The sequence below is a fragment of the Sarcophilus harrisii genome, chromosome X, assembly GCF_902635505.1.
Source record: "Sarcophilus harrisii chromosome X, mSarHar1.11, whole genome shotgun sequence".
NCBI lineage: Eukaryota > Metazoa > Chordata > Mammalia > Dasyuromorphia > Dasyuridae > Sarcophilus > Sarcophilus harrisii.
In genome coordinates this window covers 13086794-13101788 of record NC_045432.1, presented here as the reverse complement: position 1 = coordinate 13101788, position 14995 = coordinate 13086794, and the positions used below count along the sequence as shown (strand labels likewise).

The window sequence follows — 14995 nt, the reverse complement described above, 5'->3', positions numbered from 1 at the left end:
AATGTTTGCATTTGGCCGCATTCTGGGTGATTTACTTGTAACTGAAATTAAGGCTGCCTCCAGAAAACTTCCCCGAGAAACCTGCTCCCCAAAAGAACCATATTATTATTTTAAAGAAGAAAAAACATAACTTTTATATATTATGTATAATTTAACATAATATATACATTAATATACATATAAATTATGTATATTATATTTACATATATAACATAAATATAATATACACAATAATATATAACATTAACATGTGTATAATGTAATATGTGTATTAATATAATGTATTTGTTATATTAATAACATGTTATTAATAACAATTTTATTGTTTTTATTTTATTTTATTAATAACATAATAACAATAATTTTTGCATCCGTTTTGCAAATTTTATTTTGACTTCTCATAAAATTCTTTTCAAATTCAAGTTCAAAATTCCCTTTTTAAAGCAAAAAAAAAAAAAAAAAAAAAAAGACAAACCAAACAAAAAAACTTCTTGTAACAAGGTAAACTTTATTGATTAACAAAGGAAATGCCAAACAACAAACCAGGTTCAAAAAACCCCCTCCTCAGGCAAACCAGTTCTTTTTCTTTCTTTTCTTTTTTTTTTTTGGGGGGGGGGGGGGGGGAAGGAGAAGGGGCCAAGTTCTGCTGAGAAAACCTCTTAGAAGGGGTCAGTCAGTGAAATCAATGTCAGCAGTGGGGCCCCTGGAAGCAGCCCCTCACTCCTCTTTCTTGTCTGTTGGGCCATTCACTGCAACCTGAAGAGGGAAAGAAACCAGAGAGCAGAGTGACACAAAACCAAAAAGTCTCCCCTGGTGACAGACTGAGTGAAGCTCATTGGGAGGAGTTGGGAGGCTGGGCTCCCACCAGGGTGGGGCCAGCTGGAAGGGACCAAATACCTTGAAAGAACCAACCAAGCCCACAAAACTGCTCCAGGAAAAGCTTGCACTTCCACACTTTAGAAGGTGGCTCCTCTTATCGGAATCAAAGAGACAGGGCTGAAAAGGCCTCCTCAGCTACTTTGGGTCTCAAGCTATGCCTACCAGGATCCAGTATGGACACGAGACATGGCAGCTGCCAGGACCAGCACCTAAGGACCTCCATGGCCAACCATGGCTCCCAACCAAGGGCAGGACTGGTTGTGATTGCCCAGAATAGCTGGCGGGAGCCTATAAATAACTCCCCACCCCAACTTGAGACAAGATCACTCGGGCTCCAGAGTGGTTTTCCACAATCTGGTTTCAGAGCTATTTTGGGGGAAGTATGGGGCTAGGTGGGAAAGGTGGCCCATACCTATTATGTCCATTTCTGCCTCAAGAAAGGCAATGAACTTTCATCACTTAAGCAGATTTCCGGGCAAGAGGAAAGGGGGAGCTGCTGAGCTCCGATGTGGCCAGGGAAGGGAAGCCCTGCTGGCTTCTCGTCCTCTGCCACATGTAAAGAGATTGGGGTAGGGACGGGGAAGGCCCAAGCCATGGCTCAGGGGACTATGATGAACAAAGAAGTCATAGCAATTCTGCATCTCCCCATTACTGCCAGGTGGGAACCTCAGACTGGGGAGCCAGAGTCCCTGTACTTGGCAAGGACACTTTACAATGAGGAGCTGCCCGAACCCATCCAAAGGCCCTGCCACCTGAGGGCCAAGAACATTCTGGCAAACAGCCCGGGAAGGAGTCCTCAGCATGCCCTCCATCTACCACCTGTACTGGCTCCCATTTTTTTCCTTCAGTATTGTTATCACTTTACAGGCAGGGGTGATGCTATCTGGACCCCTCCTGCTCCTCAAATTTTAGAGGCCTAGAGGAAAACTGGTTTCTTTTTCTTCCATTAAATGTTCTCAGTATCCCACAAGCCCCGTCACTATCCCACACCCATACCCGGAGATACACTACCCCGGTGCCAGTCCTGTGCACGTACCTGGAGGCGAGTATACTCCTCCAGTAGGCGGTCATACTCTTTTGTCAGCCCTTCTGACTGCTTGCGCATGGCCAGAGCCTCATTTTCTGCTTTCTCCAGGTCTTGGAAGAGGAGATAGGAGACAAATTAGGTGGGAGGGTCTGGTGCTCTGTGTGCCGCAGTTAATTTTTCAGGAAAGTTTGGGAAGAGTGACTGCCTCTAAAATGAGATTATGTCGTTCTCTTCCCCGCACAAGGTTAAAGGTTAGAGAACTACAGTAAGAAGGTGAGAAAGGTGGCCACACCAACTAAGTGCCCACCTCTGGCTGATGTGCTGGTAACAACGTACAGCCAATGCACAACAATATTCACCAAGTTGGGCGGGGGAGGGGGGGGGGGGGGAGAGGAAGCAAACCAACCCAACCCTGAGGCCATTTCTGTATACCTGGTCCTGACCTTTTCCCCACCACTTCTCAGGACCTGCTTCCATTTACTAAGTGAGCTAAGCTGCTCAATCTCTAGAGGTCTCTGGAGAAACAGGGACTCCAAAGCCAGGGGGAGGGGAGAGAGAACAGAAGGAATGACTTGGCGAAGATCACAGATGATCTGGATTTCTGAGAAGCTCCACTGTCCAGTCCCCTCCTAAACTTTGCTCTTTGTAGCCTTGGAGCCTTCTTTCCACTTTTACTACTCCACCCCCAATGCCCCTTTCTGTTCTCAGCTCAAAGGTATCTCTGGGCTCCCCACACCTCCCCCTTGGCACAGCTATTCTACATTGTGTGCTGCTACAAAACACTATCCGGCTTTCTGTATCCACTGGCACTGCCAGCTCCTGACCTCTGCTTGGCATTGCTGGGCCCCATGATAGCTTGGCATACACATAAGTGTGTGAGTGGGGGGCAGGGGGAGGGGGTGGAGTGGCCTAGCAGAGAAAAGCAGAAGGGGAGAAACTCCAGGTTTTTCTTCCCTAGTTTCCCAAAAAGGGGGCAACCCAGGGGTCATCTTCTCAAGGGCCCGGCCCTTACTTCGCTTGTTGATGGCCAGCTCCTCCGTCAGTTTCTCGAATTCAACCTTCAGGTCTTTGTTCTCCACCAGTGTCTCATCACTCAGGTCCAATAGACCCGCTTCCTAGGAAGAGAACCAAAGAGGCCTGGGTTACCCGGCTTGGAGGGCACTCCCAGGGAATCCAGACCCACCCTTCATCTGCCAATTGAATTGCCATGTTAGGGAATATGGAAGGAAAGCCTCACTGTCAGCCTAGCCTAAGCCCCTCCTCCTCTGAGTGGGCTAAGAGGAAGTCTTGCCCACTGTTTGGCCTAAAATCTTTTATCAGAAGCCAGCCTTCTGGGGGTAGAGAAGACATAGGCAGGCCATTTACTTGTTCACAACCCCCATATCCAATCTGTTGCCATAGAGTGTTGATTTTGTCTTTCTCTCTCTTTTTTTTTTTTTTTGCTGAGGCAATTGGGATTTAAGTGACTTGCCCGGGTCACACAGCCAGGAAGTGTTAAGTGCTTGAGGCCAGATTTGCACTCGGGTCCTCAACTTCAGGGTTGGTGCTCTATCCACTGCGCCAGCTCGCTGCCCCAACTTTGTCTCTCCCTCCTCATCAAGACAACTTAAATCCTACTTTTCCTGATCCTCTTTAATGCTACCACCGTCCGGATCAGTCAATCAACAAACATTTATTAAGTACGTGCTAAGTGGCAGGCAAACTGTTAGGGATGGAAAAGGAGGCAAAAATAATTTGTCCTCAAAAAATCACCTCCAATTTATCAAGCAATCAATGCTTGTCAACTGGCTGTCCCAGAATAAGGACCAGATGTGAAATACCCCACCCCCTTATCACCAGAAGCAACTTTCTGGGTTGCCCATTTCTAGCTGATCTTGCCAGTGGTCCCTCTAACCACACCAGTTGATCACACTTGATTCCTCCCTGCTTCTGACTGGCCACACTTTGGCCAAGATGACAGCATGGGCAACGTCCATTTAGTCCCTCAGTCAACAAAGTTTTCAAAGGCATCTCTATCCTCTCAGCACTTAGAGATTTAAACTTGCCCTAACTTAGCAGTTAGATACCTCCAAAATATGTGGGATGTGACAAGGTTCTAGAAGTAGCATCTCCTCAAATCAAAGATGGTCCTTGTTTCCACCTGTCTAGCTAGAATGCTTTCCTCTACATGACAGCCCTTGAGCTCCAGTTGCTCCAATTGCTAGTCTAAGTACCTTATAATTCCCAGTAAAAGGCTTTACCCAGAGGTATCACATTATCCAGGCTGCTGGCTCACTGGTTCACCTCAAAAAAAAACCCAGGGGGTGCTGGAGACAGCTTGGACTGGCAATCAAAAGCCAATTTACAAATTAGGCCTTGATTTATTGTTCTGTTGTCTAAAGTTGGATAAACTACAGTCCCACTAACCAATGATTTTGTACTGTTCTTGCTTGCTTGAGCTAAAAATGGTGTTTACATTTTAAAAATAAAACTTAAGCTCATGGACCTTCGGGCTATAGTTTGCCAATCCCTGGTCTAGACTTAAGAAAGTGATGGAGAAAAAGTAAATAATGCCAATTTAAAGTATTTCCTGTACATATTCCTCCCCAAGACCCAGCTGTTAACTATTTATCATCATACCCCTAGGGGAAAAACCCGAGGGGAAGAGTGTGACAAAGAAAGCCAGAGGAGGGAGCCAGGGGCTTATTCTTTTTAAGAAGGAAAACCTTACAACCGATCCACTGAGGCAGCTGGGATTGAAGCAACACACTATGGAGTACAGCCCACCCAGTCGGACTTCTTGTGTCTTGCCAAAGGCCAGCAATTTTACAAGATGTTGTCGGCAGGGACATTTCCAGGCAGTATGGGGCGAGGCTGCTCAGGGCCCTGGCAGCTGAAGCCAGAGCAGGAGCCCTTGTGCTTGGCCAATCACTCCAGGCTGCCCATCTGGCACAGCCCCAGGGCTATCACATGGTAAAGGGAGGGACCAGAACTCACCTTCCTCAGCTTGTCATTTTCTTCTATGTATTTCTTGGCGGCTTCACTGGCACCCTCAGCCTGTTTTTTGAAGGCCTCATTGGAGGCCAACAGTGTGGCCTGCTGGGAAATAAGGGTCACTAGGCGTCTGATCAGGCTGTGATTATTTAAAAAGGAAGAGAACAGTATTAAAAATAATAATAATAAAAAAAGCCAGAAAGGGAGAATGGTGGCATAACCTCTAACTACTACACAGACCTCCAACTTCTCTCCAGCCCTGAGTGACACTTCTGGGTCAAGGGGAAGGCTGCTGCAACATCCCCGACAAGGCGCACACTAGTTTCTGAGTGAGTCTGCTCCCTACTGACCTCCCAGAGACATTCTCCACCCTCAAAGGACCGGGAAACAAAGAGAGCTACCTGAAATCTGTCTCCAAGAGCACACTAGGGTTGCTATGTTTTATGAAAACTACTCCCCCCCCCCCCAATGTGTTGGGCTTTTCTTGGTTTTTGTTTTTTGTTTTTTGAAGGGGAGGGAGAAGACATTCACCAGTGTCCCTGGAGACAAAGTGAGAAGTGATGAACAGACTTACAGCCCAAACCCGCCATTATCTCCCTCATCTAAGGCTGGGCCTGGCCCAGTGGGAGCCAGAGTTGTGTAGGGCATTCCCATGGGGGATGGAAAGGATGCTGCTTTAAATCCCATAGGACCAGCCATCTTGCGGCCCCAGGCCTGCCTTGGGTAGTAGATGGCAGGATTGGGGGCAGGGCCTTTAGGCCCTACTTTAACTTCTCTATCCAAATTTCCAAGTGATATGTCAAACACCCAAGTCCCCACAGCCACCACACAAGGCAGAGCCCACAGCAAGGAAGAAAAAAGCACACCAGGACGTGTGAGCAGAATGGGCTTGTGATTAGCCTAAAGAAGTGAATGCAGAGCAGCTGATCCAGTGCTGGCTTCCTAGGCCCCTGAACCAGCAAGCCAAGGGGCCTTAATTAGAAGTAGAAAGAGAATTAAAAGCAGCACACAATCTTCCAAGACAGCAGGCACAGGGTGCTCGTCTCCACCAACCCCAACCTTGGACAGCAGTGAGAAGTTTAAGGATTTCCCCATTTCCCTAAAATCCGAAGAGATACTATTATGTTTGTTATGTAATATAATATGTATTATTTAGGGAGATATTGTTCCCTGGGGGAGAGGGAGTTGCTGGAGTACAAGAACTTCTTTCCCTTTCCCATGTGGCACAAGGACACAAAGGTCATGTAACCAGGGAGTAAGCAAGAAATCTTCACCTCCCAACTCCATTCTCAGAAAGGAATAGAGAACAGACAGGAAGAACACAGCAAAGGGCAAAAAAAACTGGGCCCAAGCTATGGCCCTGGGGCAGACAGTGCTCACTGAGAGCCTCTGCTGGTCCTTTCTTCTTCCTCCTCCTCCTCTTCCTCTTCCTCCCCTCTCCTTCTCCCTGCCCTAAACAAATGTTCACATTTTCCTCATGGTTTTAATGGAAAAAAAAATCTCTCTAAAATAAAGGGCCAGATTTTCCCCAATACCATTTCCACCCCCTTGTGGGGCTCTGCCTTGCCCAGTTTTTGGACAAGCATTCGGAAGAAAGAAGTGGGGGTGGCTCATGGAAGGCCCTCCTCTTTCCATTTTTCATTTAATGAACAGCTAGTCAGTCACATCCAGGTCAGGGGTACAAGAATCAGGGGGGCTCCCCCAGGAACAGGCCTAGGGCTGGCCTGGCTGCTGCCACCTGGCAAGCACAGTGAGTTTCCAGTGACATGTACCCTCTAAAATTAGCGGTCTCAGGGATCTCGTGGTCCAAGGCTCAGATTTCCCTAACTCAGGCTGTAGGACCCCTCCTCAGCCAGGCCCTCTCCACCAAAGGCCTTTCACCAAGGGCCAGGTTGTGCTGCCCAGGAGCAACCAAGCTGATCTCTCAGCTACACACAAAGAGGCATCCGAACCTAAGCACTGGGGGGGATGGGGGGGATGGGGGGAGTGGGAGGGGAGGAGGGAAAAGAAGGGCAGAAGGCACAGTGGAGACAAGAAATAGATGGGGACCACAGGGATTAGAAAAGCAGGCATGTCTGAGTCAGATCATCCCCCTCTCCCCCCCCCCCCAGCACAAAGCCCTCTGGGGCTCCAGTGCAGGAGGAAGATGACGCTAGGTCTGGAGGACCACCCCTTCTGTGGAAGAAACAAGGAACTTTGGAGTGCCACCTGGTGGCAAAGATGGGGACTAATGGGTACTGAAGGATCTTGGAGCCCAAGCTGATAAGCATAGACTGCACTTCCCTCCCCTTCCTAGACAAGTGGCTGACATGAGGAATGTTTAAGAAACTGGTAAGTAGCCAAAGCTGCGTGGTTAAGAGCCCGATCGAAGCCAGGGTAGGGGTGGCCAACCAGCAGGTCAACAGGGAGGAGGAGTCTAGCTCTCCGGCACCCCTGCGGCCTTCCTCCTGTCATTGGAGCAGGGAAAGAGCAGGTCTGACAGGCACTGGGGAACAGCATTCAATCTGAAGCCCTAGAGCTGCCATCTCTTCCCCGTCTCTTCCTGGGCCAAGGCAGAAGACAGGAACTACCAATTTAGAAGAGGTAAGTTAAGAAGTGGAGGGGTCTCAGGCTCTCTTTCCAGAGGCCCCCGACTATCAGTGACCATCATGAACCACCTCCAAGCCTTTCCCCCTAGCCCTCCACTCTTCTCTTTTTGGTCTGAGGAAGACCTAGCCCTATATCTTTCCAAGACCGACCTTTATACTTGGGGTCCTTGGTTCCTTATTCCTTTGCAAACTTTTAAGCACTCTACAAATGCTCACCCTACTCCTGTCCCCAACCCTGCCTTGTAGCCTACACTGTTCCCACCGCCTTCAAGTACATTTTGGTGTCCCTTTGACTCAACTCTTCCAAGCCCTTAAGGTATCAGTCACCTTCCTCTTCTCTATCACCACCAAAATTGTGGGAAAAGCTGCTAGGGGCTGCCAAGTGGAAGGAAAGAAGTTGCTCTCTCCAAGATGACTGCCAAGTCCAGTGGTCTTTCTCTTTGATTTTACCATCACTTCTGACACTGTCAGCCACTCCCTTCCCATCTTCAACAATATTCATCTGGTTCTCCCATTACGCAACTCTGTCTCTTTTGGACCATCACTCATCCCCAAACCCAGGGAGGTCCCCTCAAGGCCCTCTCCTGGGTCTTCTCTTCATTCCCTCCCTTGATGAACCCCATGGAGTTCTACGGGAGCTGACTTCAAAACCCACACAGCCAGTCCTAAAATTTCTCTTAAACTTCAGTCCTACATCATCAATAACCTGCTATCACCACTGGGATGTCTCATATGCATCTCAACTCAACAGCTCAAATTGAACTTAGCCCTAAAACCTGACCCTCCCCCAAACTTCTCTATTTCTGTTAATCAGTACAATCTAGGAGTCTTCCTTGGCTCTTCGTTCTTTGTCACCCCTCCCAACCACCATCCAATCAGTTGCCAAGCCTTATCGAGTCGACCCCCACCATCAAGTCTCAATATATGCTCCCTTTCCTCCACTCACCAGGCTTCCACTTTATCTCAGGCTTCCATCATCTCCCAGCTTCCTCTTTGGGTTCCCTGCCTCCAGTTCCTCACCTCTCCAATCTATCTCCCATATAGCTGCCAAAGCACAGATCAGATCACATCATCCCCTACTCAATGATCCCTCTGGACTCCCTGATGCCCACTCTTGCACACTTACTCATCTTTCTAATTTATCCAAAAGGTCCAATACAGCAAAGGTCCTTGAACCAGGAAAAAAAAATTGGGCTGGATGTCCACTATGAAAAGCCAGAGACAAGCCCTAAAACCTCAAGTTTTTGCTTTTGTTGTTTTACTTCTACTCTAGGTGGCACTAAAAATGAAGGATGAGAAAAGAGGTCCCCGGGTACTCTACAAAGAAAAACATGGGGCTGAAGTGAAACCAGAGAGGGAGGGGAAGGAGGAGTGAGGTGTCATTGCCAAGGGGAATTTTCACAATCCACTGGATTTTAGCCTTATCCAAAGAAGAAAAGGGGAGAAAAAAACTTGAGGAAACAGGAGGAATGAGGAGTAAAGCTTTTCTCTTCTCCCCTGGGAACACTCACACGCGAATTTTGGGGTGTAGGTTCCAAAACCTAGGTAGTTCTTTCTGTCTCTTAGTCACCCCCTGCTTTAAAGCTCTCCTTTCCTCTTCCAAGTCCAAGCCAGCCAGATGGCCATTTCTGCTGACAGTCAACTGACCCAAATTTATCCTCTTCATTCCTGTGAACTATGACCCCAGCTCAAGTCCCCCCGACCCCCTTCCCATTTCTTGTCTAAACTACTGCAACAGCCCATTTCAGATCTACACTCACACTTCTGAATTTTCCCTATGCTCAGGCATGGCCTCCTCCACCCATAATTCTGCCTTCCCAACCAAAGCTCTACTGGTTGAGACTCAAACCCTTCTTTGAAGGCTCAGTTCAACTTGGACATCTTCAGAAAAACATAACACTTGTACCTCTCTCTCCTTCTTACACTTAAATTCATCCTACTAGTCATATTAATTACACATCAGGAACATAATTTATACTAAGACTACATAGAGATCACACCTAAATTTTAAATTCCTTCAGGGTTAAGGACAGCATCTTATTTCCTTTCTATCTCCCTATCTATTCCTTGCATATCAAATTACAAATTTAAAAGTTTACCGTACATCAGCGGTCTGCAAACTTAAAATCCAATATATTTAGTTTCCTTTTTAACCCTATGCATTTTATTTTAATGCCTTTAAAAATATTCTAAGAAGGGGTCTTGCCCAAGGGGTCCATGAAAGGCTGGGAAGCCCTGGAGTAGATGATCTTTAAGGTCCTAACTCTATTGTGATTCTGAGACCTTAGATACAACTCAGGGGCAGAGGAGTAGCAACTTCCTCTCTCAGGGAAGAAGTCCAAGTGTTGGTTATCTAGCCCAGCCTGTCTCTGGAAAAAGATAAAGATCTCTTTTAAAATCCCTACACCAAGCTGCCTTTTGGCCTTTGTTAAAAGTCTTCAGTGAGGGGAGGGCCCACTATTCTCCAGAGGCAGCATTGGGGGAGGGGGGAGCAGGAGAGAAGCTCAAATGAACCAGAATTTGACTCTTTGAAGCTTTCACCCCTGGCTCCAAGTTCTGCCCTCTAAAGTCAAGCAGTGGAAGGCTAATCCCTTCTCCAGGATAGTTAGCAAAATGTAATTAAAGAGTTTTCACAGCCCTCTTTAAATCGATCCTTCATTCTCAGTTGCTTCAACCAGTTCTCATCTGGCATGAACTCAAGGCCCTTACTATCCTGCTTTTGCTCCTTTACATATGTTCCAGCTGAATTCAGCAAGTTCCTTTTATCCTGCAGATCCCAAACTGAACAAATACTCCTAGGAATGGTGTGATCAGGGGCATCACGCTCTGCCTTTGGGTTGGATCTAAGTCACCAGAATCCAAGCAAGAGCTAGAAGGATCAGAAAGATCATCTGGTCCAGGGCTTCCCAACCTTTCTTGGGTCATAGACCCTCTGGGCAGGTCGGTGAAGCCTCAGTGACATTATAAAATACACAAGATTACAATATAAAGGAAAACAAATACATTGAAATACAGTTTTGAAAGCATGTGAAAAAAAATCCAGAGCTCCCCCCTCCCCCCCCAGGTTAAGAAGCCCTGATTCTAATATAAGCCTAATGTAATTGGGTAAGAAATTTTGCATTTCACCCCAGTACTTTTGGGCTTAAGCTCGCCCTGAACTCGCGTTTACACTCCCAGCTCTATTCTCTTAAGGCCATTCCCCACTGTGGGATTCCTCCTCAGGGCCTGCACTTGCGCCATCTTCTGTGTGTTCCTTTCTAAACTCTAAGTTGGGTTCCCTGTGCATACAGATCAGTGTCTTCAGAGATCCCCTTTCCCTTCATGTGAAAAAACACTCTTTCTTGAGAGCTCCCCACCACTCCTGGCCGATTTCCTCAATGGAATTTTAGGCCACAGGATGCTACCAATCCTCTTTCTCACACCTTTGAAATCTTCTCTCTCCAAACCTAGGTAGGATCCATGCCTGACTATCTTCTCTGTACCTACTGCAAAAATTGAAGATTTTTTCTCTAAAGCTCCCACATTTTTCACTCAAACACTCATTTTCTCCTTGTCGAAAGAGAAAGAAAGCACTTGGCCTTCTAACCCACCAATTCTTCAGCATCCAAACAAAACTTGTTGCCAGACCGCCACCTACTGGACAGTTTTTTGTTTTGTTTTGTTATTTTTGCTGAAGCAAGCAAGGTTAAATAACTTGCCCAGGGTCACACAGCTAGGAAGTATTAAAAGTCTGAGGCCGGATTTGAACTTGGGTTCTTCCTGACTTCAGGGCCAGTGTTCTATCCACTGTGCAATTTAGCTGCCCCCGTAAATTTATTTTCAAAACAATGAAAAATGTTAGTATTAAGCAAGTCCAAAGGTGTTGCACAAGAAAGTATCCAGGAAAGTAAAGCCCCCCAATTTGACAAAAACTGCTGGGGGAAATCGCAAATCGGTCTAATAGATATTTCGTTTAAACCACCATTTTATAAAATATATCACCATAAATTACAAATGGATACGTGAGCTAATTTTTTTTAAACCCATAAAAATTAGAAGAGAAGCAGATGATATATACCCTCCTTCAGAATTATGAGTAGCTGATGCATTCTTCATTAAACAAGGGAATAGAAAATTATAAAAGATAAAATGGATCATTTTGATTACATGAAACTGAAAAGCTTCCAAACAAATAAAATTAATTTATCTAGGCTAAGAAGGAAGTGAGAAAATGGTAAATAAACCTTTGTGTAAAATTATCAGATAACATTAATGGTAATTTCTCATATAAGGTAGCCATAACATGGAAAACCACTGCCCCAATAGATAAGTGGATTAATGAATATGGGGAAAGAATTCTTAAAAGAAATGCAAACTATTAATAGGCATAGAAAAGAATGCTCCAAATCATTAATAAGTGGAGAAATGCATGTCAACATAACCTCACAAATTGGTAAAGATGACAAAAGATGGCAATAGTCAATGTTGCAGAGGAAATGGAACAATAAGTACGTTTTTGGTGGGATAGCAAAGGGGTAATAAAGTTGATAATCGTCCATTGGTGAATGGATAAACAAACTGATACAGAAGTGATGATATAATATTACTATGATGAATAGAATTCAGAAGTATGAAAAGACTTACAAGAATTAATGCAAAATGCAGCAAAACAAGGTAAACAACATTAACTATTACATCAAAGTAAATAGAACCACAAAAGAACTGAAGATGAATGTTGCAAAAAGATCTTGGTCCCAAAGAAGAGATAAGATACCTCTGTCTGCTCCTTGTGCTGAGAGCAAGGTGGTGTGGGGCACTAGGTGTACTGTTCAAAAGTTTGGCACATTGCACATGCCAGATTTTTTCAATGTCCTAATCAGTCTCTCCTTTAAATGTTGTTGTTCTATCATCAATTTATTAGTGTCTGTCTTTCCATAGCCTGACCAACAATGATTATTCCCATCTTTTATCATCTTTGTCAATTTGTAGAGTGTAAGGTTTTGATGTGTATTTCTCTAATTCTTATTGATTTGGTAAATTCTTTCATATGACTGTTAATAGTCTGCAGTTCTTTTGAGAACTGTTTGTTCATCTTTGACCACTTACCTATTTGTTATATTTCTGTTAGTTTATATATCTTGAACACCAAACCCTTATCAGAGATACCTGATGGGTGTGGCTAAGGGGGAAGAGAATCAAGAGGAAATCTAGGTGATATAAAAACAAAAGATATCAAATAAAAAAGAAAAACTTTTTTTTAAGATAATAAAAGAATGTGCCATGCATAACCATGACTTCATTTAAGCAAAGGATAGAGGTATTTATAGACAATAAAATGGCTTATAGTATCCATTACATAAAAATGAAAACCTTTTTACACAAACAAAAACAATAAATGTAGAAGACAAAGTGCTAACAGGGAAAATCTCTCTGACAAAGGTCTGATGCCCAAGATAGAGGGAATTAAAATATTAAGAGCAAGAGTCATTCCCAATGGATAAATGGTCAAAGGTCGCAAATAATTATCAAAGGAAGAGATCCAAAGTATCAACAGCCATATGATTTAAAAAAAAAAAAAATAAGAGAAATACAGGGTATCTCAATATCTTATTGCAATTTTAAGTGGAAGAAAGCTTAAAGTTTTTCATCTTTTGGCACTCTTGGATATCAAGTAAAGAGTTGTTTTAATTTACATAGGATATTAGAAAAGTCAGTGCAGTTTTAAGAAACTGCACTGACTTTTGTAATACTCTGCATAAATTAAAACAACTCTTTACCTCACATCAATTGTGATAGAATTTAAAAGATGAAAATAGCAAAATGTTGGTGGGGCTCTGGGAAGATAGAGACACTAATATGCTGTTGGTAAAACTATAAAGTGGTCTAACAACTCTGGAAAATAAATTGAAATGATACTCCAAAGTTATCACATTCCCTTTGACACAGCAATGAGGAATATTCCCCTAGGAGGTCAAAAGACAGAGGCAAAGGCCCTATAAACACAAAAGTATTTAGAATAGCACTCTGGGCAGCAAAGAATTATTATATAGCTAAACAAATTGTACAAATGTAAGAAAATATTATGCCTTAAAAAATGAATATAAACAATTCAGAGAAATTTGGGGAGACTAATGAATTTAGGCAGAGTGGAATAAGGAGAAGCAGGAAGATTTACATGAGATCAAATTATTTTAAGGAAAAAAATGTAAAGAATTCTCAACTCTGTTCAATGCAAGGGCCAATGATAACTTCCAAAAACTGATGTCGTCCCTTCCACCTCTCCACAGAGAGGAGGAATGAGGCCAGATATTTAGGCCTAGCCAATGTATTAATTTATTTTGTCTGATTATATTTATCTGTTATAAGAGAAGGGGTCAGTGGGGAATAAAAGGAAAAAAATAAAAACATAAATAGAACATTTTTTAAAGAAGAATCTATTATGTGGCTTATATGGTGGTATAAAAACATAAAGTCTCCAGTAGAGCCTGCCTTCTCCACCCCTCACATCCCAACCTCCAAAGAGAAGAAATGACAGACTGGGTTAATCCATGGAACCCAGGAAATTCATTCTTCAAGAGATTATGTTGCTAGCCCAGAAAAGGCTGCCACTAAGAAGTGAAACAGGTGAGGCCACGGAGGAACCCATAAAATGCTCATTTCCCCAAGTATCCCTTCCTCTCCCAAGAACCATTCCATATAACAATTGCTTTTAAAGAAAGAGGAAAATAACCTCATTTCTTCTTATGGGGCATACTTATTCTTTGTAATTTTACTGCATTCACTTTTGATCATTTTGTGATAGTTATTCTTTCCATTTACTTTGTTGTAATCATCGTGTATGCTGTTTTCTTGGCTCTGAGTACTTCACTCTGCAACAGTTTTTCATGTGAGTCTTTTCGTCCTCCTCTGTATTCATCGTATTCATAATTTCTTACAGCACAGCAATATTCCATTACATTCATATATCATAGTTTGTTTAGCTATTTCCCCAAGAATGGGTGTCCATTTTTTTCCAATTTTTTGCTATCACAAAGAATGGTGCTGTATTTTGGTGTATATAGAACCTTTCTTCTTAGCAATGACCTTTTCAAGCATAAGCCTAGTAGTGTAGTCTCTAGATTAAAGAACATGGACATATGCTATCACTTTCTTTGCATAGTTCCAAATTGCTTTCCAAAATCGCTGTACTGAATCATAGTTCTACCATGATGTATTGATATACCTATCTTCTGATTTCCCTTTCAACATGAATTACTGCCTTCTTTTATCAGCTTTACCAATTTGCTGAATGTGAGGTGAAATCTCAGGGTTGTGTTGATGTGCATTTCTTTATTAGTGACTTGACACATTCTTTCACATCATTGTTAATAGTCTGAAGTTCTTTTGAGAACATTTTGCTTATATTCTTTGACCCCTTATCTATGACAAAATGGTTTTTGGCCCCATGTCTTCTTATAGTCACATGAGTGAATATGATATAATGGTTAACAAAAATTTCGAGGGAAGAAGAATCCATAAAGTTTTTGAAAACAAGCAATTAAAGAGCTGG

At 43.7% G+C, this 14995-nt stretch overlaps 1 protein-coding gene across 1 annotated transcript in view; it reads right to left on the bottom strand.

The window, feature by feature from the left end:
• Positions 1-488: 488 nt before the first annotated feature.
• The window catches only part of BCAP31 (B cell receptor associated protein 31), a 29235-nt gene continuing 14728 nt past the window's right edge, over positions 489-14995 (bottom strand). Inside the window, exons 5-8 of the mRNA XM_012553183.3 lie at positions 4883-5018; positions 2919-3021; positions 1916-2016; positions 489-756 (exon numbers count right to left, since the gene is read on the bottom strand). Of these exons, the coding sequence (XP_012408637.1) occupies positions 718-756; positions 1916-2016; positions 2919-3021; positions 4883-5018 (379 nt within the window). The 3' untranslated portion in view covers positions 489-717. The remainder of the gene's footprint in view (positions 757-1915; positions 2017-2918; positions 3022-4882; positions 5019-14995) is intronic.